The following is a 17,664-nucleotide window of genomic DNA, read 5'->3' as shown; positions in this document are numbered from 1 at the left end:
GCCGCGCCCACTGCGGGCGGCTCTTAAAGGGGCGGGCGGCCTTTTTCTGCCTGCCTCCGGGCCCTTGTGCCCCGTCCTGCCCCAGCCCCGCGCTGTTGTCCCAGCCGTGCCCCCCCCACGTCAGCCGTGTCTCGGTCCTCCGCTGAGTCCCCTGGGTGTTTCCCTCTAGTCGCGACCCCCAACCTGTGTCCCACCACCCGAGTCCCCTGCCCGTGGACACGTCCCCCAGCCCACGCCCCTCAACCGTGTGCCCTAACTATGGCCAAGTCTGCCTCGTGTCCCCTAGCCATGGCCACAACCCCAGTCCGTGTCCCCTATTAGCCACATCTCCAACCTGTGTCCCACCATTTGTTCCTCCCATCCGTGGCTCTGTCCCCCAGACCACGTCCCCTACCCTTAGCCACATCCCCAACTTGCGTCCCACCACCCGTGGCCACGTCCCCATTTCATATCCCAACACCCCTATCCCCCATCCGTGGCCCTGCCCTCCAACCCATATCCCACCACTCATATCCCCTATCCATGGCCGTGTCCACCTGTCCACCACCACCTCCTGTCCCCCATCTGGTGCCAGGGTCACCCGTAAGCTGTGGAGACACTCGTGTCACTGGCACCTTCGCCACCGCCCCCCCCCCTTCGGGTGTCTGGAGCACACGTGGCGGGTGCGGGCAGCCCCGCCTCAGCCTTGCTCTCACTGAGTGCCCATCAGTGGGGATTAGCGGGGCTGATGTAGGACGGCAGCAGGCGGGCGGCGAGTCCTGGCAGCCCAGCACCATGCGGGACCGGCTGGAGCAACTCCGGGCGGTGAGGGGTGCAGGGCACCATGGGGGGCACACGTGGGGTCATCCAGGGATACGTCATCCAGGGATAGGTCGTGCCCTACTGCTGGAGGGGACCACGGGTCTTAGCCCTGGGAGGATTCGGGGTGGCTGCATCCTCACTGTGGCGTGCAGGAAGGGGTGCGGAACACATGCAGGGCCCCCATGCCCTGCTTTTGGGTTCTTGGGGTGCTCCCCACGCTGCGCAGCCCTGCAGCCTCCATGCTGCCCTGTGGGGGATTTAGCAGGGATTAAGGGAGGCGCTGCCCATGATCAGGCCCTGCGGGGGGAGCAGGGGATTAAGCATTATTTTTACTCCAGAAATAGGGGGCCGGGGCACGACACCGTGGTAATGGCAAGGGTGGCTGTGGGGCAGAGGGGAGCTCATGCGGAGCTGCTGTGGGGTGAAGTTTGGGGCCACAAAGCCCCATAATGGAGTGCCCCATCCCTTGTCCCTGCTCCTCCCACGGCCCAGCCCTGCAATCCGTTAATTCCTGCTTGTCAGATGTGAGCAGATGGCAGCCAGCTGGACCCCCCCCTCGCTGCTTGGGGGCCACTGCGTTCCCTCCCTGTCCTCGTCCCACACCCACTGGCTGTCCCCAGGTGTCCCCTGAGCATCCCCTCACTACTTCCCGCAGAAGCAGGATGCTGATGATGACACCGATGAGATGGAAATCGCCATCGACAACACAGCCTTCATGGACGAATTCTTCGCTGAGGTGTGGAGCAGGTGGACACAGGGGATGTGGGGCACGTGGGGGACACAGGTGACATGTCCTCATGGCCCCTCCAGATTGAGGAGACCAGGCAGAACATCGACAAGATTTCAGAGAACGTGGAGGAAGCCAAGAAGCTCTACAGTGTCATCCTCTCAGCCCCCATCCCTGAACAGAGTGAGCATGGCTGTGTGTCGTCCCCCCCTCTACCCCCATCAGGGCCATACGTCCCCTCCTTGGACACACACCTGCGATGGCATCCCTGTCTCAGTATCCCATCCCCTGCAGAGACCAAAGATGAATTGGAGCAGCTCACAGCTGACATCAAGAAGATGGCCAACAGCGTGCGCAACAAGCTGAAGAGTGAGTGGCTGCGTCCCCAGCCCTGGGGTCACCGTGGTGGGGGGGGAAATGCACCTGACAGGTGGGGTTTTCACTGCTGGTAGGCATGGAGAGGAACATTGAGCAGGATGAGGCCCGCTCCTCTGCCGACCTGCGCATACGCAAGTCCCAGGTGAGGTGACTGCACCCTGCCATCCCCTCCTGGGGGTGGAATGCATCACGGCTGCTCCCACACTCGGGCTTGTCCCCTGGGGCTAAGGCATGCTTTATCTATGATGTCCCTGTTCCCATATCCCTGTCACCGTCCTTAGCGCTCAGTCATGTACCCTGATGTGGGACACACTGTGCTGTGAGTTCCCCATCCACAACTCCAGCACTTGGTCCTGTCCTCACAGTTTGGGACATGCCACGCCTGTAGTGTTCCCATCCCAATGTCCCTGTCCCAGTGTCCCCATCCTCAGCACTCAGTTCTACCCTATAGGGCTGGGGCTCACCATGCCTGAAGTGTCTCCAGCCCAATCTCCCCATCCCCAACCCCAGCGGTTGATCCTAACCCCAAGGGCTGGAACACAGCATGCTCAGGTTATCATCATCCCAATGTCCCCATCCCTGTACCCCCATCCCCAGTTCTCGGCCTTGTCCCTGGGAGCTGGAACATGCCATGCCTGAGATACCTGCTTTCCAATGTTGCCATCCCAATGTCTCTGTCTCTGTCATCAGCACTCAGTCATGTATCCTGTGGTCAGGCACATCAGAATGTCCCCATTCCCAGCACTCAATCCTGTCCCCCGGGGCAGGGACACTGGGGTGTTCATATCCCAGTGTCTCTCATACATAACTCCAGCGCTTGATCATAATACCAGGAGCTAGAACGTGCCATACTCAGTGTTTCCAACCCAATGTCACCATCCCAACATCTCTGTCCCTGTCCTCCACACTCAGTCATGTATCCTGTGGTGGGACACATCAGGGTAACCCCATCCCAATATCCCTGTCCCCTGCACTCAGTCCTGTCCTCTAGGACTGGGACACACCACGCCTCGGGTGACCCCAGCCCAATGTTCATATCCCCAGTGCTTGGTTCTGGAAGCTGGAACATGCCATGCCTGGGACGTCCCATCCAATGTCCACTTCTCACTGTCCCCATACCCAAATCCAGCACTCAGTCCAGCCCCTGAGGCTGAGCTACACCATGCTCAGGGTGTTCCCATCCCCAGCACTCAGTCCTGTCCCGCAAGTTCGTTGATGTGATGACCAAGTACAACGAGGCGCAGGTTGACTTCCGAGAGCGCAGCAAAGGCCGGATCCAGCGGCAGCTAGAGATCAGTGCGTGTCTCCTTCCCCACATTATGCCCCACTCATTCAGTGGGATGGGCAGAGCCTGTGGCAGCACTGACTCCCCACAGCTGGCAAGAACACGACGGACGAGGAGCTGGAGGAGATGCTGGAGAGTGGGAACCCCGCCATCTTCACCTCAGGGGTGAGCCCCATAGGGCCAGGGTTGGGGGTCTGGAGCTGCCCCATTGACGCCTCTTGTCTTGTCCCCCCTGCAGATCATGGACTCGCAGATCTCAAAGCAGGCACTGAGTGAAATCGAGGGGCGGCACAAGGACATCGTGCGGCTGGAGAGCAGCATCAAGGAGCTGCACGACATGTTTGTCGACATCGCCATGCTAGTGGAGAACCAGGCATGGCTGCGGGGCGAGCAGCGAGCCAGCATGGGGCAGGGGAGACAGAGGGACTGAGGCAGGGGAATGGGAGGGGACAAACGGGGGTCTGGACATAGGACAGCATAGGGACAAGTAGGGACAGGACGGAGATAGACAGGGACTCATGCATGGGACAGCAAGGGAACAAGGAGGGACCCCAGGGGCTGGGACCTGGCCATGGAGCACCACAGAGCCACGGCACCGAACCCCTGGGAAGGGTCTCCTCCCCATCCCCTCTGAGCACCCCCAGTGCCCCATGCAATGCGAGGAGTCGTGCTGTGCCCTTTGTCTCTCCTTGTTGCCCTTATAGGGAGCCATGATCGACCGCATAGAGAACAACATGGACCAGTCTGTCGGCTTCGTGGAGCGAGCTGTGGCTGACACCAAAAAGGCCGTCAAGTACCAAAGCGAAGCCAGGAGGGTGAGAGGGACCAACAGGATCCCTCATTGCTCTGAGTCGCCCCCTGAACCTCTGTCTTCTTGTCCCCTGTCCCCCTTCCCCGCACTGCCCACGTCCCAGCCTCACAGCCCCTCTCTCCCATGCAGAAGAAGATCATGATCATGATTTGCTGCATTATCCTTGTCATCATCTTGGCTTCCAGCATCGGTAGCATCTTTGCCTGACACCTCAGCCACTCCCCACAGGTGATGGGGTGCCCATGGGGTTCGGGCCAGCAGCACTCACTCTGCACTGACAGATGGGGGTAGCAGTGCCAGCCACCTCTGATGCTTCCTGCTTACAGGTGGCCTTTCCCCATCCTGTTTGGTGATCCTGCCCGTGGCCCTGGGACCCACCTGCCAAGCCTTGAGGACGTCACCCCGAGGTCCCTCCTCACCCACTGTCCTCACACCAGGGTCCCACAGCTCCCTCCTCACCAGCAGAGAGCCAGCCACAGCCAGGGCTCTGCCTTGCCTGGTGGTGAAAGCAGCTCACCCCTCACTCAGAGCTCGCGTGCAGCCATTCTTCCACAGAGCTGCTGTCCAGATGTGCCGACACCCGCACCACAGACCTCCTCCCCAATAAAGAGATGACTCACACTCTGCCCCATGGTGCTGTGTCAGCGAGTTGTATCACCCACCTCCGCGTCCCATCCCCACATCTGAGCCTCCACAACCCACAGTAATCACACCCAAAGAAAGGTAATGAAGCTGGCGAGGGGTCTGAAGCACAAGTCTTATGGGGAGTGGCTGAGGGAGCTGGGATTGTTCAGTCTGGAGAAGAGGAAGCCGAGGGAAAGTATTATTGTTCTCTGCCACTCCCTGAAATGAGGTAAAGTTGGTCTCTTCTCCCATGTAAGGAGTGAAAGGATGAGAGGTAATGACCTCAAACTGTGCCAGGGGAGGTTCAGGCTAAATATTAGGAAAAACCTCTTCTCTAAAAGAATGGTCAGACATTGGAACGGGATGCGCAGGGGGTGGTGGAGTCACCACCCCTGGAGGTGCTGAAGAAACGTAGATATGTGGCATGAGGGATCATGACATAGTGGGCGATACTGAATCACAGAATCACCAAGGCTGGAAGAAAACTCCAAGATCATTGAGCCCATACACCAATATTTCCCCACTCAAGCAGGTCCCCCAGTGCCACATCTAAACGTTTCTTGGTTGTAAGCGGACAGATGGACTCAATGATTTTAGAGGTCTTTTCCAACACCAAAGATTCTATGATTCCATACTTTCACAGAAGGCTTTATTCCGGTGACTCCATCCCTGCCTGTGGGCTACACCCTGTGCTTGAGGAAGAATTTCCCCCAGTAGCGTCCCTTCAGCTTCAGGTCGTAGGGGCTGAGGTACTTTCGCATGCCCAGCATGTTGGCAGTGATGACACGCTCAAAGGTCCAGGGGTTCTGGTTGTTGCGCCTCTTCTCCTCCTCCTCTTCCCGCATCTGCTGCAGGCTCTGCCGGCTGACAGCAACAGCAAGGAAGGGCAGCTTGTGGGCCACTTGTGTGAGGAAGGGTTTCACCTCCTCAAACTCGCAGCGCCCACCGAGCTCCACCACGAGCTGTCCGCTCTTCACTGCAGTCACATAGCGGTCGATGGGGCCTTTGCCACCCCCCATGCGGTGTCCAAGGCTCTTCTTTGTCAGTGGTTTGTAGGGGGCTGGCACGCGCCAGATGGCAAACATGTTCTTGGGGTCCATGTAGCGCCCGATGGTCAAGCGGATCATCTCCAGGTGCCCCCAGTGCAGGTAGCCACCCCCCAGTGCCTGTGGGACGATGGCAAGGGCTGACTGCTGGGCACCGGAGGTGCTCCAAGCCTGGTGCAACCCACCACAGCCCAGTGCTCACCAGGATGCCGTACTGCCCCTGCGTGAAGTCGGTGGCCACGCGGGAAGGCCCGCGGATGTCCCGCAGCTGCCGTGGTTCCCGTCTGACCTTCGGCACTGCCGGCATCTTCTCCATGAATTTCAGCTTCGGCCTCTCCGGGAGCGTGATGCCTGCAGGGAGGGGAAACGTGAGGACCACCGTGGGGACGGGTGGGGGAGGGAACAGACAACTCCTTCAGGCACCGCCGCCAGACACGGGGTCCCGCACTTACCGCTGTAGTCAGGGGGCAGCACGAACTTCTTAAGGCCTGCCCGGGGGACGGCGCTGCCGCCGAGGCCTAAGGACACAATGAGCGCTCAGGACCGAGCCGGGCCGGGGGCGCCAGGAAGGTCTCCCCGGGCACCCCCTGCACACCTCGCCCCCTCCCCCGCCCTACAGACCCCTCCTGCCTACCCCAGAGTCCCCCTCCGGTCCCTCCCGGGCCCCCCCGACCTCCGCAGGCCGCCACGGGCCGCCCCAGCCGCCACCACCCCATGGCCGGAAGTGCCCGCCGGGCGCCGCCATCGGGTCCGTTCCATCAGCCGCTCGGCGGGGAGCACTTCCGGTCGCACAGCTCCTTATCCCCCTCGGCTGAGGGGAAGGGAATGCGGGTTCCGGCTCTCTGCCGGACAGAACCCTCAGCCCGACCTCCTTCACCCCGTGCTTCCCCGGCCGCTCCCAGACCGTACGTAGGAACATGGAACCACGAAATGTCGCAGCTTGGGAGGGACCCACAAGGACCACATAACAGCAGAACGGTTGTGTTGGGAGGGACCTCGAAGATCACAGAACCACAGAGTGGTTGGTTTGGAGCAGACCTCAGAGATCACAGAACCACAGCGTGGTTGTGTTGGTCAGGGGGCTGTGGGAGCACACAAGGAAGGACATGTTGCAAACGACTCTTTATTGCCACGTTGTAGGGCCCAGCAGGGCTGCTTCTCCTCCGGTACCATCAGTAGGTGCTGAAGACAGCCTGGATGTGCTCCCCATCGTACGGCTTGTATGTGCCAACCCCTGCAGTGGGGAACGGGCGTGAGGATGTGGCTCCCCACCACAGCCCCTGCCAGCCCCCCAGCACTGCCCACCTTCCTGCAGTGAGTCACTGCCACTGAAGAACTGCCAGTAGGTCCTGTCAGTCTCACTGGCAGCCAGCCCGTGGATGGACACCACCATTGGGCCCCAGAATGTTGATTCTGTCTTGAAGCTGTAGGGCAGATGGGTGGTGGGACTGGGGTCTGACGAGCAGTGGGTTGGGGCCCAGGTGGTGACACTGACCCTGTTATGCCCCCCACTACTCACCTAAAGATAGTTTTGTTGGACTTCTCTGCCTGCTCCAGCACGACCAGGAGCACGGAGCCATCTGGGACATCCACCCTGGTGGTATAGGTGAAGAACTGTCCACTCAAGTTGTTGGTGATGGTGTACTCCACTGTGATGTTGGATCTCACTGAGAAAATAGTTCAGGAGCTGTGAGTTCGTTGTCTCAAAGGGGAAATTGTTGTCCAACAAGGAAGTAAGCAGAAATAAATGATGGCAAATATGCAAAGAACAAGTGGAAATGTGACAGTGTGACCAGAGGTAGGTCAAGTGTGTGGCAATGGCTGGTGTCAACAAAATGGGAAGGTAATGTTTCCTGCAAGGGACCTTTAGTCTCATTAAGGGCTAATGACATACCAAAACCCACATCCATCAGCATGGACATGAGAGTATAATGCGACAGCAACCACACCCTCCCAGTCTGGACTCTTCCAGCCCCATAAGGTGCATACCCAATTGGAGTAATCCATTACAAACTATAAAGAGAGCAGGGTGGTGGCCCCGTGGGGCTGGAGGCAGCCAATACCTTCCTTAGTTGTCGTGCCGTGGCTCGGGGTTGGATCCAGCTGCAGGCCAGTGGTTGTGCGTGCTTCAGGGCTGCAGTCCAGGCTGGCAGAATCCAGGTAGGTTCTGCCCACCAGGGCTGGCAGTGCCTGAGCAATGGCCATGGGCTGCTCCAGGTGGTGTCTGGTGATGGCAGCCACAGGCTGGGTGCAGTCCCACTTCTGTGGGGCATAGAACTTGCCCGCAGCCAGCAGCAGCTGCATGGCCAAACCTGTGCTGTAGATGTTCCCAATTAAGCCATTTCCCTTATTCTGTTTTTCAAGGAATTCGTTGGTCACGTTTGACAGCGTTGTGTTCAGCAGGTCCCGCATATCCTGGTTCTCATTCCAGGCACACACCAGTGGCAGCGCCATCATGGCCTGCTCGTCTGCATAGTAACACTGTCACAGCCTGCTTGGCATGGACAGAGCCAGCTGGAGTGTGGTGTTGGAGTGGGGGGACTCTTACCCACAGAGAGCTTGTTCTGGGAACTCCGCAGCTGCTTGATCAGGATGGTGGCAGCCCTCTGGTAACCACCTGCTCCCGTCACACACAGTGCTTGTGCATCCAGCCCCATACTGAACAGTGTGCTCAGCGGGATGCCCTCCTCCTCTGTGGAAGTACAGGGTTCTATCAGCCAGCACAGGCCAAAGCAGCATCCCTGTGTTGCCGTGTGCCACTCTGAGCCCCATACCCCAGTGTGCCACCTCCTCGTCCATCTTCTCCTGAAGGATGCTGAGCAGGTCGACACTCTGCCCATGTGCCTCTATATGTCTCAGGTCACAGCAGGAGGACAGCAGGGCCAGCGTGTACAAAGCCACCTGGCCCGAGGACATGTCTGTGGGGACAGAGAGTGGCTGGGGCAAACAGGAACTGGGACCCAAACCCACTGTCACCAGACTATGGGACAGCCAACCCAAAGCACTGATGCCACAGGGTTCTGGGATGCCCCCCGAGGCACCCTCCTACCTTTTGCTTGCTTCACTGCTGTCTCCTTGATCCGCTCGAGCAACTCCTGCTTGGCCTTGCTGCTGTCCCCAGCCAGGTTGAGGGCCAGCAGCACACTGGGGTTGGGCAGCCCGCTGTCCATAGCTGAGAGCTGCAGTATCCCCAGCATGCGGGCACGCTCCTCAGCATTGACGACTGTGGTAAGAGGGAGTGGGCCGGGACTGCTGGGCACCCCGTGTGTCCCCTGCTGGGTTTTGCACCCATTCTCCTCCCCAACATCCCCTCGTTACTCACTGCAATCCTGGGGGACCATGTCTTCTGCCCCACAACCTGCGAGTGCCAGAAGCACCACAACGCTGAGAGCCACGCCAAGCATCCTCAGAACCTCAGTGCCAGCAGTGCCCCTCTGATGCCGTATCCTCTATGCTCTCAACTGCCTCTAGCAGTGCTGCACTGACCTTCTGCTCCTGGGGGTTTATCTGCCTGGGGCGGTGCTCGCTGACCAATGGGGCTGTGGTACAGCAGGGGAGTGGCCCTTTCCCTTGGCACTGGGACCAGCGGAACGGGGCCAGGACCTGACCAACAAATCTGGTGCCTGGCACTGTTCTCATGGTCTGTGCCCACGCATCACCCCTCTGCCTGCAAAGCAGCCCTGAGATGTCCCTCTCTGGATCGTGCTGATCACTCTCTGGAAGTTGGGACTCAGTCCTGTGTCATCAGGGAATTGCTAAGGATGCAGTGGTGTCACCATGCCCTCCTGGGTGCTGTGTGTTTCTAGGCAGGGGTCTGGCCTGTGCTGCAGTATTGTTGGCATAGGGAATGGCACAATGGTGATTTCTTCCACCTGGATGCCACAGATCACAGGCAGAGCAAGGGACTCTTCTCCTGCTTCATCACCAATGGGGTTCGGGTGGGGATGGGGACAGGGGGGAAATGGGGATTGGAGCTGGAGCAGGGCAGCCCCACAGCCAGGTGTGTATGGAGGCACGAAGACTTTGGTGTCTCCAGGGAGCACTTTTAGCAGGATTTCTGTCCCTGTAGGTCTTCCTCTGCTGTCTCCTACAAGCGGTGGGGACTGCTGGCAGTGGGGCCTGCTAATATCTCCATGTGAGCACTACATGGCTTTCTGCAGATGATGTTGACTGCTCCTGCTGCAGCACTCCCTGGGGGGCTGCAGCGCCTGGCGCCAGTGGGACAGCTGTGTGGTTAAGGGCTGGGGTTGTGGGGATGGAGGGATGAATAGATGGTGTCTCCTTGCAGGGCTGCAGGGGAAAGCCAGCTTCTGATTGAAGCTACTCTCAATGCTGCCCACCGTCCCACAGACCCCTACAGCCTCTCAACACTGCTCCATGGCCCTGGTGCTGTGTGGCAGCCAGAGGGACTCAGATGAATGCAGGGTGCCCATTGGAGGTGTGGGTGTCCCCTGTGCCTCTTATCCTCTCCCCTGCCTCTTCCCACAGGGCCAGTGCTCCCCATTCATGCCACCATGTTGGCCATGGTGGCCGTGGGCTGCAACTTCACCTCTGTGGGCACGCTGGACTGCCACTGCTCTGTGCAGTGCTACTGCTGCCAGCACAGGAAGGTGGCACCAGGAGAGCTTTGGCCCCCAACGTGGCCTATGGGGGCTGGGATTTTCCCATTCCTGCAGATCCCACTGCTCTGAAGACCGAGTGTTTTGGCAACAGATGTGGAATGGAGGTGGATGGCTGCAGAACAGTGCATCCCATGCATGTGGAGGCTTGGGGCTGGGGTTTGTGCTTCACTGTGGCATAGCTGGGTCTGCTCCCACTGACTTGGGATTGGTGAACCAGCTGGGTGGCCATTACCTGCTGGGGGGAATATGGGGCCCAGAGTGTGTTGCCAGTAGAAGGGCAGAGCTCTGTGCCCATGGGGATGTTTAACTTTAGGAAAACCTTGGGAAAAATGCCCGGTACTTGCAGCTGTGTTGCTGGGAAGGGGTGTTATGGGGGAGAGCCTTTTGGAGGCTGTGCTTTGGCATGAGTTGGTGGGATATCCCCCAGGTTGGAAGGAACAGCAGCACTGTTATCCCACCTCCCTTCCCAAGGAGCAGGGCTGGAGACTCGGGAGCTTTCCCAAATTGAGGTGGAAGGGCAATGCTGGCACCCACTTGTCCTCCTTTCCCTCAGTACAGAGGTGCCCTCCCCTGTCCTAGCAGCCCCTTCAGCTGCATAGATCTACAGGGGGGGGGCGCGAGGGGGCTCTTTTCTCCGCAGCCTACCCCGCAGGGAGGAGATGTTCCTGTGCCTAATGGCTTTGATGGAGCTTTCTTCCAGGAACTCACTTTGAGCCGCTGTAAACAGAACAAAGAGACAAAGATGGGTTGTTAGTTTTTTCTTTTCTTTTTTTTTTTTTTTTTTGGGGGGGGGGGGGGGTGTTGTGGGGAGATTCTGAGCACTCAGCGCCTGCTCCCCCCTGCCCCGTTGTCCCCCGTTCCTCCAGCAGCACGCACGCACACTTCGGACCCTCCCGACGGGCACGCGTGGTTGCCCCCTGACATCACGGCGGAGGCTCCAATCGCAGGAACGGGGGCGGCCCCCGGTGCTCGGGACCGAGAGCGAGCGGGGCGGGCTTGGGGGGGGGGGGGGGGAAGATGTAGATGGAGACGGGGGGGGCTCAGGTGGCGGCTCTGTCTCCATGCAGGGGATGGGGACGCTGCGGCTGGGGAGCCGTGCTGTCATGTACACAGCCGAGACACTGCCCAAGGGCAAGAACCGAGTGATGGGGGTGAGTTGGGAGTGGGGGGGGGGGGGGGAAGGGGTTCCCATCCCTATGACACCCCTACACTTCCATTGCAACTCCTCGTATCCCTGCTGTACCTCTCCAAAATGCCCCCATCCTTAGCATCCCTGAGAAGTTCCCCGTCCCTGAGAGGTTCCCCATCCTCGTGGGTGCCCCCAGACCGTAGTGTTGGTGGGGGTCACAGGGACCTTCCTCCCTCTCCCTTCCCATGCTACCGTGGTGAGGGAAGCTCCCAGTGGAGCTGGGGGAACACAGGGGTTAACCCTGGGCATAGGGGGGGGCTGGGGGCACGGAAGGGTTAACCCTTGGCTTGGAGGTGGGGGGATGAGGAGCACAGGGGCTGCGTGCCTCCCCCAGCACAGCACACAGCAGGGATGCGTCCCCCATGCATGGATTCCATAGATGTGGGAACCCCTTCCTAAACTACAGGGTTGGAGCCCTAAAGCTCAGGGGCTGCCCTGGGGGGGCTCAGCCCTGACCCTCCGTCCCCTCAGACTATCCAGATCATGACTGGCTTCATGCATATTGGCTTCGGTATCGTCCTGACCACGCTCACCAATGTCTACTCCTCCATCTTCATCACCGGCGAGATCCCCTTCCTGGGCGGTGTGTCTGTGCGTAGCATGGGGGCTGGGGGCTGCCTGCCGGCCCCCCCCACTTCCTCTGGAGATGGGGGAAGCTGGGGGGTGTTCTGTGGGTCTGGGGACACGGGACTGAGTGCCCCCCTCCCCTCTCCTGGTGCAGTTCATCATCTCGGGCTGCCTGTCCATTGGGGCAGAGAAGAGTCCCACAGAGTGTGCGGTGAGTGTCTGTCTCCCCCCCCTGCCTCCTTCCTGGCCCCCAAATCTGAAGTGGGATGTGGGGAGCAGCACGTGTACGGGTGTGGAACCCGCTGGGGCAAAGCTGTGTCCCCGTTTGAAGCTTGTACTGAGGTTATTTCTGTCAATGAGCAATGGGAAGAGGGGAATTAACAAAGCTGTTAATTCTGCTGTGTCAGCAGCAGTGCTGAGGGAGTGCTGGGATCCCTACATCGGGGTGGTGCTGGGGGTGGCCCTGAGACGTTACCCACAGCTGTGGGGTAAAAAGGGCCAGGAAAAGCCTCTCCATGCCTGCAGGTGAAGGGAAGCCAAGCCATGAACATCATCAGTGCCATCTTTGCACTCCTGGGCATCGTCGCCTTCATCATTGACCTCAACTTCAACGGGCTGTACCGCTCCAGCGATGACTACTACAGCTACCTTGTCCTGGTAGGTGGGGGAATCGTTCAGCCCTTTGGGATCCTCTGCACTTTGGAGCACTTCTCTAGCCCTATTGGGATCTTGGCTCTATCAGGGCTCCCATCATCCCTTGGGCACAGTGCCATTGCCCGACCTACACTGAGCTGGTGCTGTGGGAGATGACTCATGCCCTGCATGTGCCTGGTTCTGCCTGAGCTTTGGGAAAACAGAGAGGCAAAAGACACAGAGCAAGACCCAGGGCTGGTGGGAGATGGGAAAAGGTCTCAGTGCACGGGGGATGTCAAGAACTGGGCACTGCTGATGGAACTTTCCCCACTTTGGAGCTCGCAGGGAACGGCATCTCCATCGTGCTGCTCATCTTCACCATCCTGGAGTTCTGCATTGCTGTTGCCACTGCCAACTTCTGGTGCCGAGCAACACGACTCAGCCCCAACGAGGTAACAGGGCAGGCAGAGCACAGGGTCCTCATTCCCCTGGCTGGGGATAAGTATGGGATGGTATTTTCTCCCTCCAGGCCATGCTGATTGTGCCCAGCACCACCAGAGTGGACCTGGCTGTGGTGCAAGCAGAGCTGCCACAGCCGCCCAGCTACTCGGAGGTGAGGGGGCTCCGGGAGGGCTGCATTGAGCCCCCAGCTCTTTGTGCAACAGCCATCTCTGAGCACTTCTCTTTCACAGCTGGCAGCTCCTGAAGTATAGCTGGGCAGAAAGGATGTCACAGAAGCCACCTGCATCTCCAGGGCATCGGCACCTTCTCTTGCTGCACTGCAGGCTGGGGCATACTTTGTAGCCCCTGAACTTAGCCCCTGTTGTGGTTCCCTTCCCCCCCTGCCCTTCCTGACCTCCATACCCCACCCAGCTCTCACCTCCTGGCTGCTCTGGGGAGGGACTGGGGGTGGTCTTGCCCCATTACCCCAGCCAGGTGCTGGGCACCGCACAGCAGCCAGACTCATTCCATTGTCAGCTCAGTCCCTGCTGGCTTCATTTTCTCTTGAAAATAAAATAATAAAATGCTGTGACCAGACCCGGCTCTGCTCCTTTGCTGGGAGGGGGGGGGGTTGCTAGGGGAGGTTACAGTTCCTTTCAGATTTCAATACTCCATCCACTGCTGTGGGGGCTTGCAGTAAGGAAGGGCTGTGAGGATAAGCCCCAGCAGAGAAAGATTCATTGGAGAGTATTTTGCACCTTCCTCCAGGAGGAGTTTTGGGTCAAGTTCCGTGTTTTCTTGCTCATTTCACCACCCCCCTCCCAGTGCTTACACCATTCAGCCAAAACCTCATGGATTATTCACTCGCTCTGTTATTTCTGGGCCTGGTGCTGAAAAAATAATGAGCCGGTTTGGGAGGAGAAGCCCCAGAGGTGGGGGGAGTGCAGGGGGAAAGGATCATACTGCTCGTGCTGTGCTCACAGCACAATAAGTTCTAACTCCAAGGGTCCCCCTGTGCCCACCCAGCTCTGTGCTGGTGTTTTGGCCACCCTGTGGCCAGCACTCTTGTGGGGTCCATGCACACCCCACAAAGAGCTGGGGATCTGCACCCAACCTTCACTCCTGGCCAGGCTGCAACCCTGGGTCAAAGTAGACCAGGAAGCAGCTGGATGGGCTTTAGGAGCAGCACCGCAGCAACTCTCTGCTGAGCAGTGGGTGCAGAGATGAAAGCCAGCTCTTCCTTTTTTTCGTTTGCTGAGGGCTGCCCCAAAAAACATGACTTCCTCTTTAAGTAATCAGTGATCTGGAGAAAAAGCTGAATTCTGTCTTTTGGTATTTTTATGGGGATATAAAGTTTTTCACAGGAAGCAGAAACTTGCTGTGAAAAGCATTTACCCATCATGACTTGTTTTCCTTGGAAAAAGCAGGGATTTGGATCGGAAAGAGCCTGCAGCATGCAGGGTTTGCTGCTTCCCGGCATCTGCTCAGCCTGTGAGCTTCACCTCCTCTGGCATCTGCTTCTAAAATATATTGTAACATCCTACCTTGGGCTCCTGCCATCCCCAGCTGGGCCTGGCTTTATTTAGAAAGAGAAGAATGCTTTCTCCACGAATCCCTCTTTCAAAAACGGGTTTTTAAGGCACTTCAGTGAGCCCCCACTGCTGGGATGAGAGCTGCCACAGTTGCTTCCAGCTGAAAGGCTGAAACTCCAAGAATGCTTTCAGAGCCTGAAAGCACGGATTTGGGAGGAAATCCACCACAGTGAGTGATTTCAGCTGGGAATGCAAGCTGCTGCTGCTCTTGACAGGGGACACCACATGTGTATAAAGGATAAATAGGGGATCTGGGCATTTCCACAGGTGCTGAAGCATTCCTGGGTAACCAAGCACCAAGAGCCACCAGGAGTACAGCTGATGACCAGACCTCTTCCACCTCCCAGCTTTTCCTGGAAAGCTGCGTCCCTGGATGAGATATAACCCATAACTGCTGTGGGGAACTGCCCCTTCTCCAGACCCCAGGTGTCTTCCCCAGAAGGATATTGCCATGGGGACACTTTCTAGGCTCATTTCCACACAGAAGCTACTCTCCATCCTGCATACTGATCTGTGGTCATCACCCCTTCAGAATCATGCCTAGCAGAAAACAATGCATCGTGGGGATGTGTGACAAATTAGCCTTGTCCCAAGCTCTCTGTGAACTAAAGCAGAGAATAGAGGAGTTGCTGGTCCCCCATGCACATGGGGATGCCAAGAGGTGGCCCCCATGGGCTCACAGTGAGGCCAGAGCAGGTGTCCCAGCTCTAGGGCCAAAGCAAATCAAGAGGTGCTTCCAAAAGCCATTTTTGGGATGCAGCCCCATGTCTGCCCCTGTCGCAGGGGACACCGATTTCCTGGGGCAGAATCCCCACTGTCCTGGCTGTTTTTCTATGCGGGGAGGAAGCGGCTGTTTTTCTGGCAAAGCCAGAGCATGGTGGCCCGAGGAGGGAGGAAGGGGCCCCTTGGGTGCTCTTCGGGAGCTCTCACCATGTGCTGTGGCTCCGTTCCCAGTCTGAGCTCTCATTTCCTATCGGAAACGATTGCATCCCCCTTCCTTTCAACAGGGGAGCAAGCCTCCCAGCTCGTGATTGTGGGTGGACTGCCATCAGCGGGAACAGGCACAGGGAGTCAAAGTGTCTGGGAGGGAGAGAGAGCCCTGAAAAACACAGAAAGGTAGCAAACGAGGTTCCCTAGGACTGACAGGATTTAGGCTGTGTCATTTCATTCCCATTTGTCCTATAAGAAAAGCACCAGCCAGGCCAATGGTCTCTTCCTCTGATCGCTGACGCTCACTGTGGGCACTCAAGGCAGATTCATTTATTTTTGCAGCCTCTCTTCCTTCATTTGGCAAAGCTGCCTCATTGAGCAAGAGGGGCCTGACAGGACTTCCGCAAACAAACTTCCTCTGCGGACCAAAGGGCAGCAAGCACTGCAGCCCTTGTACTCCACCTAAACTTCCCAAGGGACCAGGAGCAGCAGCACAAGCCAGGCTAAGTGAAGTACAGGGCGCAGGATGGGGCATGGGGTGCAGGATGGGGTGTGAGGTGTCTCCATCAGGGTGATGGCACTCCATTCATGGACTAAGCACAGACCCACCCCCATCCCTGGGCCTCTGCAGGTAATGGCAACCACGGTGACAGAATCTGGCGGCGTGCGGATCATCACAGAGGTCATCCCCAACACAGACCCACGGGCAGCTCAGCTGGCCTCCGGCTCCATCCAGCCCACCGTGTCTTCTTTCCAAGTCAGTGGCTTCAGGAGAGCACAGCCCAAAGTGCTGGGGGTGAGTCTGTGGCGTGGTAGGGCACGTCTCCTCAGCATTGTGCTGCTGATGCTGGGATCGGGGTGGGACGCACATAATGGCAATGCTAATCCTTGTCAGCACACAGGGGATCCCCTCTCTTCTGTCCTTTCCCAGACCATTCACATCGTCACCGGCATCATCCACTTGTGCTTTGGTGTCATACTGACCTGTGCAGAAAACAACAGTGTCCTCTCCCTTCCTGTGGCCAGCGGAGTCTTCTTTTGGCTTGGGGTCCTGGTATGCAAGGGCACGATTGGGCTTCAACCCCTTACTGCCCAGTGATATGGGGCTGGATCCCCTTGTCATGGGGGGTTCCTTGTATACCTCATATCCACTATTCTTTCTGTGGCTGGAGAGTTGGTGAGGGCAGACCTGAACACTAGAGGGGCTCTGGGATGGGTGATGGGAAGCTGTGCCCAGCTGCTGCCTCTCTTCCTCCCGTGTTTTCCAAGCAGCTCCTGGTTTCAGGCTCTCTCCTGGTGGAAAGTGAGAAAAGGGAGAACATCCTGCTGGTAAGGGCTTTGTGTTGCCACTGCATACAGCCTCCATGAAGGCGCTAAGAGGGTTGGACGGGAGACACGTCCCTGTAGGGTGACCCTTCCTGATGTGAACCATGCAGGTGAAGGTGTGTTGCGTGGCCAACGCCGCCGTCATCCTCAGCACGCTGGTGGCCATGCTCATACACACGGTGGCCATCACCCACAGCATCCCCGGCTGCAGCAGCAGCGCCAGCATGCCACTCCTGGTGAGGCAGGAGTGGTGCTTCAGCGCTGAGACCAAGGTACTGCCCGTGGCCCGGCGCAGCGGACGCTGTGGGGCAGCAGGATGCTTAACTGCCTTCCTGCCACCAGGCCCTGAGCAACGGCTTCGACTGCATCTTCGTCCTCTTCAGCCTGCTGGAGTTCTGCACAGCCGTGGCGGCCCTGGCCTTCGGCTGGACTGCCATCAAGCAGTACAGTTACACACGCATGGTAAGGGGCTCTGCTCACCGCCTTCCTCCTCAGCAGGCCCTCACGCCGGCCCTACGGCTCCTTCTTCTCCCTCTCCAGGTGCTGTAGTGAAGCCCACACTATCCCTGCTGCTCCCCAGAGCCGGACCACGCCCAGCCCTAAGCAGCAGCACCACGCACTCCTACAAAATCTTAAAAACGAACCAAAAAATCCCAATAAACTGCCTCTCCCCCAGCCGAGCCTTCGCGTTT

General features: G+C 58.3%; 5 protein-coding genes and 1 long non-coding RNA gene across 16 annotated transcripts; 3 read left to right on the top strand and 3 right to left on the bottom strand.

Moving 5' to 3' along the window:
- The first annotated feature begins 9 nt into the window (after positions 1-9).
- On the top strand, positions 10-4,622 carry STX3 (syntaxin 3). 3 transcript variants are annotated; one of them, XM_031613905.2, is made up of 11 exons: positions 10-804; positions 1,457-1,537; positions 1,612-1,711; positions 1,823-1,897; positions 1,981-2,048; positions 3,094-3,202; positions 3,283-3,356; positions 3,430-3,564; positions 3,896-4,006; positions 4,132-4,230; positions 4,329-4,622. In XM_031613905.2, exons 1-10 carry the CDS (start codon positions 523-525, stop codon positions 4,207-4,209), a joined length of 1,113 nt encoding a protein of 370 aa, XP_031469765.2. In that variant the 5' UTR covers positions 10-522; the 3' UTR covers positions 4,210-4,230; positions 4,329-4,622. The 3 variants fall into 3 exon arrangements, with proteins under 3 accessions (XP_031469765.2, XP_031469763.2, XP_089996479.1); XM_031613903.2 differs by lacking the exon at positions 4,329-4,622 and having other exon boundaries at positions 3,896-4,202; XM_090140353.1 differs by lacking the exons at positions 3,094-3,202; positions 3,283-3,356; positions 4,329-4,622 and having other exon boundaries at positions 3,896-4,202.
- A 631-nt stretch (positions 4,623-5,253) lies between these two features.
- MRPL16 (mitochondrial ribosomal protein L16) lies at positions 5,254-6,443 on the bottom strand. 2 transcript variants are annotated; one of them, XM_031613907.2, is made up of 4 exons: positions 6,346-6,443; positions 6,125-6,190; positions 5,875-6,023; positions 5,254-5,792 (listed from the first exon to the last, which is right to left on the bottom strand). In XM_031613907.2, the coding sequence occupies exons 1-4, from the start codon at positions 6,386-6,388 to the stop codon at positions 5,307-5,309; spliced, it is 744 nt and encodes a 247-aa protein (XP_031469767.1). In that variant the 5' UTR covers positions 6,389-6,443; the 3' UTR covers positions 5,254-5,306. The 2 variants fall into 2 exon arrangements, with proteins under 2 accessions (XP_031469767.1, XP_031469766.1); XM_031613906.2 differs by having other exon boundaries at positions 6,307-6,421.
- A 336-nt stretch (positions 6,444-6,779) lies between these two features.
- Positions 6,780-9,166, bottom strand: CBLIF (cobalamin binding intrinsic factor). The gene is made up of 8 exons (XM_031613908.2): positions 8,995-9,166; positions 8,722-8,895; positions 8,447-8,590; positions 8,221-8,364; positions 7,736-8,140; positions 7,192-7,339; positions 6,978-7,096; positions 6,780-6,906 (listed from the first exon to the last, which is right to left on the bottom strand). The coding sequence occupies exons 1-8, from the start codon at positions 9,074-9,076 to the stop codon at positions 6,845-6,847; spliced, it is 1,278 nt and encodes a 425-aa protein (XP_031469768.2). The 5' UTR covers positions 9,077-9,166; the 3' UTR covers positions 6,780-6,844.
- A 2,143-nt stretch (positions 9,167-11,309) lies between these two features.
- LOC116242918 (membrane-spanning 4-domains subfamily A member 12-like) lies at positions 11,310-13,713 on the top strand. 3 transcript variants are annotated; one of them, XR_016466648.1, is made up of 7 exons: positions 11,310-11,445; positions 11,955-12,074; positions 12,205-12,261; positions 12,576-12,707; positions 13,029-13,135; positions 13,213-13,296; positions 13,376-13,713. XR_016466648.1 is itself a non-coding variant. In XM_090140350.1 (7 exons), exons 1-7 carry the CDS (start codon positions 11,356-11,358, stop codon positions 13,394-13,396), a joined length of 618 nt encoding a protein of 205 aa, XP_089996476.1. In that variant the 5' UTR covers positions 11,310-11,355; the 3' UTR covers positions 13,397-13,713. The 3 variants fall into 3 exon arrangements, 2 of the variants coding, with proteins under 2 accessions (XP_089996476.1, XP_089996477.1); XM_090140350.1 differs by having other exon boundaries at positions 13,022-13,135; XM_090140351.1 differs by lacking the exon at positions 11,955-12,074 and having other exon boundaries at positions 13,022-13,135.
- A 2,243-nt stretch (positions 13,714-15,956) lies between these two features.
- Positions 15,957-17,085, bottom strand: LOC149917719 (uncharacterized). Its single transcript, XR_016466649.1, has 2 exons — positions 16,788-17,085; positions 15,957-16,697 (listed from the first exon to the last, which is right to left on the bottom strand). It is a non-coding gene; the product is annotated as an uncharacterized LOC149917719 (long non-coding RNA).
- On the top strand, positions 16,017-17,647 carry LOC116242916 (membrane-spanning 4-domains subfamily A member 15-like). Of its 6 annotated transcripts, none has more exons than XM_090140346.1 (6): positions 16,017-16,153; positions 16,278-16,700; positions 16,916-16,975; positions 17,083-17,244; positions 17,315-17,434; positions 17,513-17,647. In XM_090140346.1, the coding sequence occupies exons 2-6, from the start codon at positions 16,281-16,283 to the stop codon at positions 17,519-17,521; spliced, it is 771 nt and encodes a 256-aa protein (XP_089996472.1). In that variant the 5' UTR covers positions 16,017-16,153; positions 16,278-16,280; the 3' UTR covers positions 17,522-17,647. The 6 variants fall into 6 exon arrangements, with proteins under 6 accessions (XP_089996472.1, XP_089996473.1, XP_089996475.1 ...); XM_090140347.1 differs by having other exon boundaries at positions 16,058-16,158; XM_090140349.1 differs by lacking the exon at positions 16,017-16,153 and having other exon boundaries at positions 16,221-16,442; positions 16,578-16,700; positions 16,919-16,975.
- The last annotated feature ends 17 nt before the right edge of the window (positions 17,648-17,664 follow it).

This window comes from Phasianus colchicus, chromosome 5, assembly GCF_987193195.1.
Source record: "Phasianus colchicus chromosome 5, bPhaCol1.hap1.1, whole genome shotgun sequence".
In the NCBI taxonomy this organism is placed as follows: domain Eukaryota; kingdom Metazoa; phylum Chordata; class Aves; order Galliformes; family Phasianidae; genus Phasianus; species Phasianus colchicus.
This window is presented reverse-complemented; position numbering and strand designations above follow the sequence as displayed.

Excerpts from the sequence above, each read along its gene's own strand:
- LOC116242916 (XM_031613943.2), top strand. The coding sequence starts at position 16,221 with ATGGCACTCCATTCATGGACTAAGCACAGACCCACCCCCATCCCTGGG. Across the intron at positions 16,701-16,915 it reads TCTTTTGGCTTGGGGTCCTG|CAGCTCCTGGTTTCAGGCTC; the intron begins GTATGCAAGGGC and ends GTGTTTTCCAAG. Across the intron at positions 17,245-17,314 it reads GCTTCAGCGCTGAGACCAAG|GCCCTGAGCAACGGCTTCGA; the intron begins GTACTGCCCGTG and ends TCCTGCCACCAG.
- MRPL16 (XM_031613906.2), bottom strand. The coding sequence starts at position 6,388 with ATGGGGTGGTGGCGGCTGGGGCGGCCCGTGGCGGCCTGCGGAGGTCGG. Across the intron at positions 6,191-6,306 it reads GACCGGAGGGGGACTCTGGG|GCCTCGGCGGCAGCGCCGTC; the intron begins GTAGGCAGGAGG and ends TTGTGTCCTTAG. Across the intron at positions 5,793-5,874 it reads AGGGGCAGTACGGCATCCTG|GCACTGGGGGGTGGCTACCT; the intron begins GTGAGCACTGGG and ends ATCGTCCCACAG.
- STX3 (XM_031613903.2), top strand. The coding sequence starts at position 523 with ATGGCCGTGTCCACCTGTCCACCACCACCTCCTGTCCCCCATCTGGTG. Across the intron at positions 805-1,456 it reads GGCTGGAGCAACTCCGGGCG|AAGCAGGATGCTGATGATGA; the intron begins GTGAGGGGTGCA and ends TACTTCCCGCAG. Across the intron at positions 3,357-3,429 it reads CCGCCATCTTCACCTCAGGG|ATCATGGACTCGCAGATCTC; the intron begins GTGAGCCCCATA and ends TCCCCCCTGCAG.
- LOC116242918 (XM_090140350.1), top strand. The coding sequence starts at position 11,356 with ATGCAGGGGATGGGGACGCTGCGGCTGGGGAGCCGTGCTGTCATGTAC. Across the intron at positions 11,446-11,954 it reads GCAAGAACCGAGTGATGGGG|ACTATCCAGATCATGACTGG; the intron begins GTGAGTTGGGAG and ends CCGTCCCCTCAG. Across the intron at positions 12,708-13,021 it reads ACTACAGCTACCTTGTCCTG|CTCGCAGGGAACGGCATCTC; the intron begins GTAGGTGGGGGA and ends CCCACTTTGGAG.
- CBLIF (XM_031613908.2), bottom strand. The coding sequence starts at position 9,076 with ATGCTTGGCGTGGCTCTCAGCGTTGTGGTGCTTCTGGCACTCGCAGGT. Across the intron at positions 8,896-8,994 it reads CATGGTCCCCCAGGATTGCA|TCGTCAATGCTGAGGAGCGT; the intron begins GTGAGTAACGAG and ends CTCTTACCACAG. Across the intron at positions 8,141-8,220 it reads CCAGAACAAGCTCTCTGTGG|ACGAGCAGGCCATGATGGCG; the intron begins GTAAGAGTCCCC and ends GTTACTATGCAG.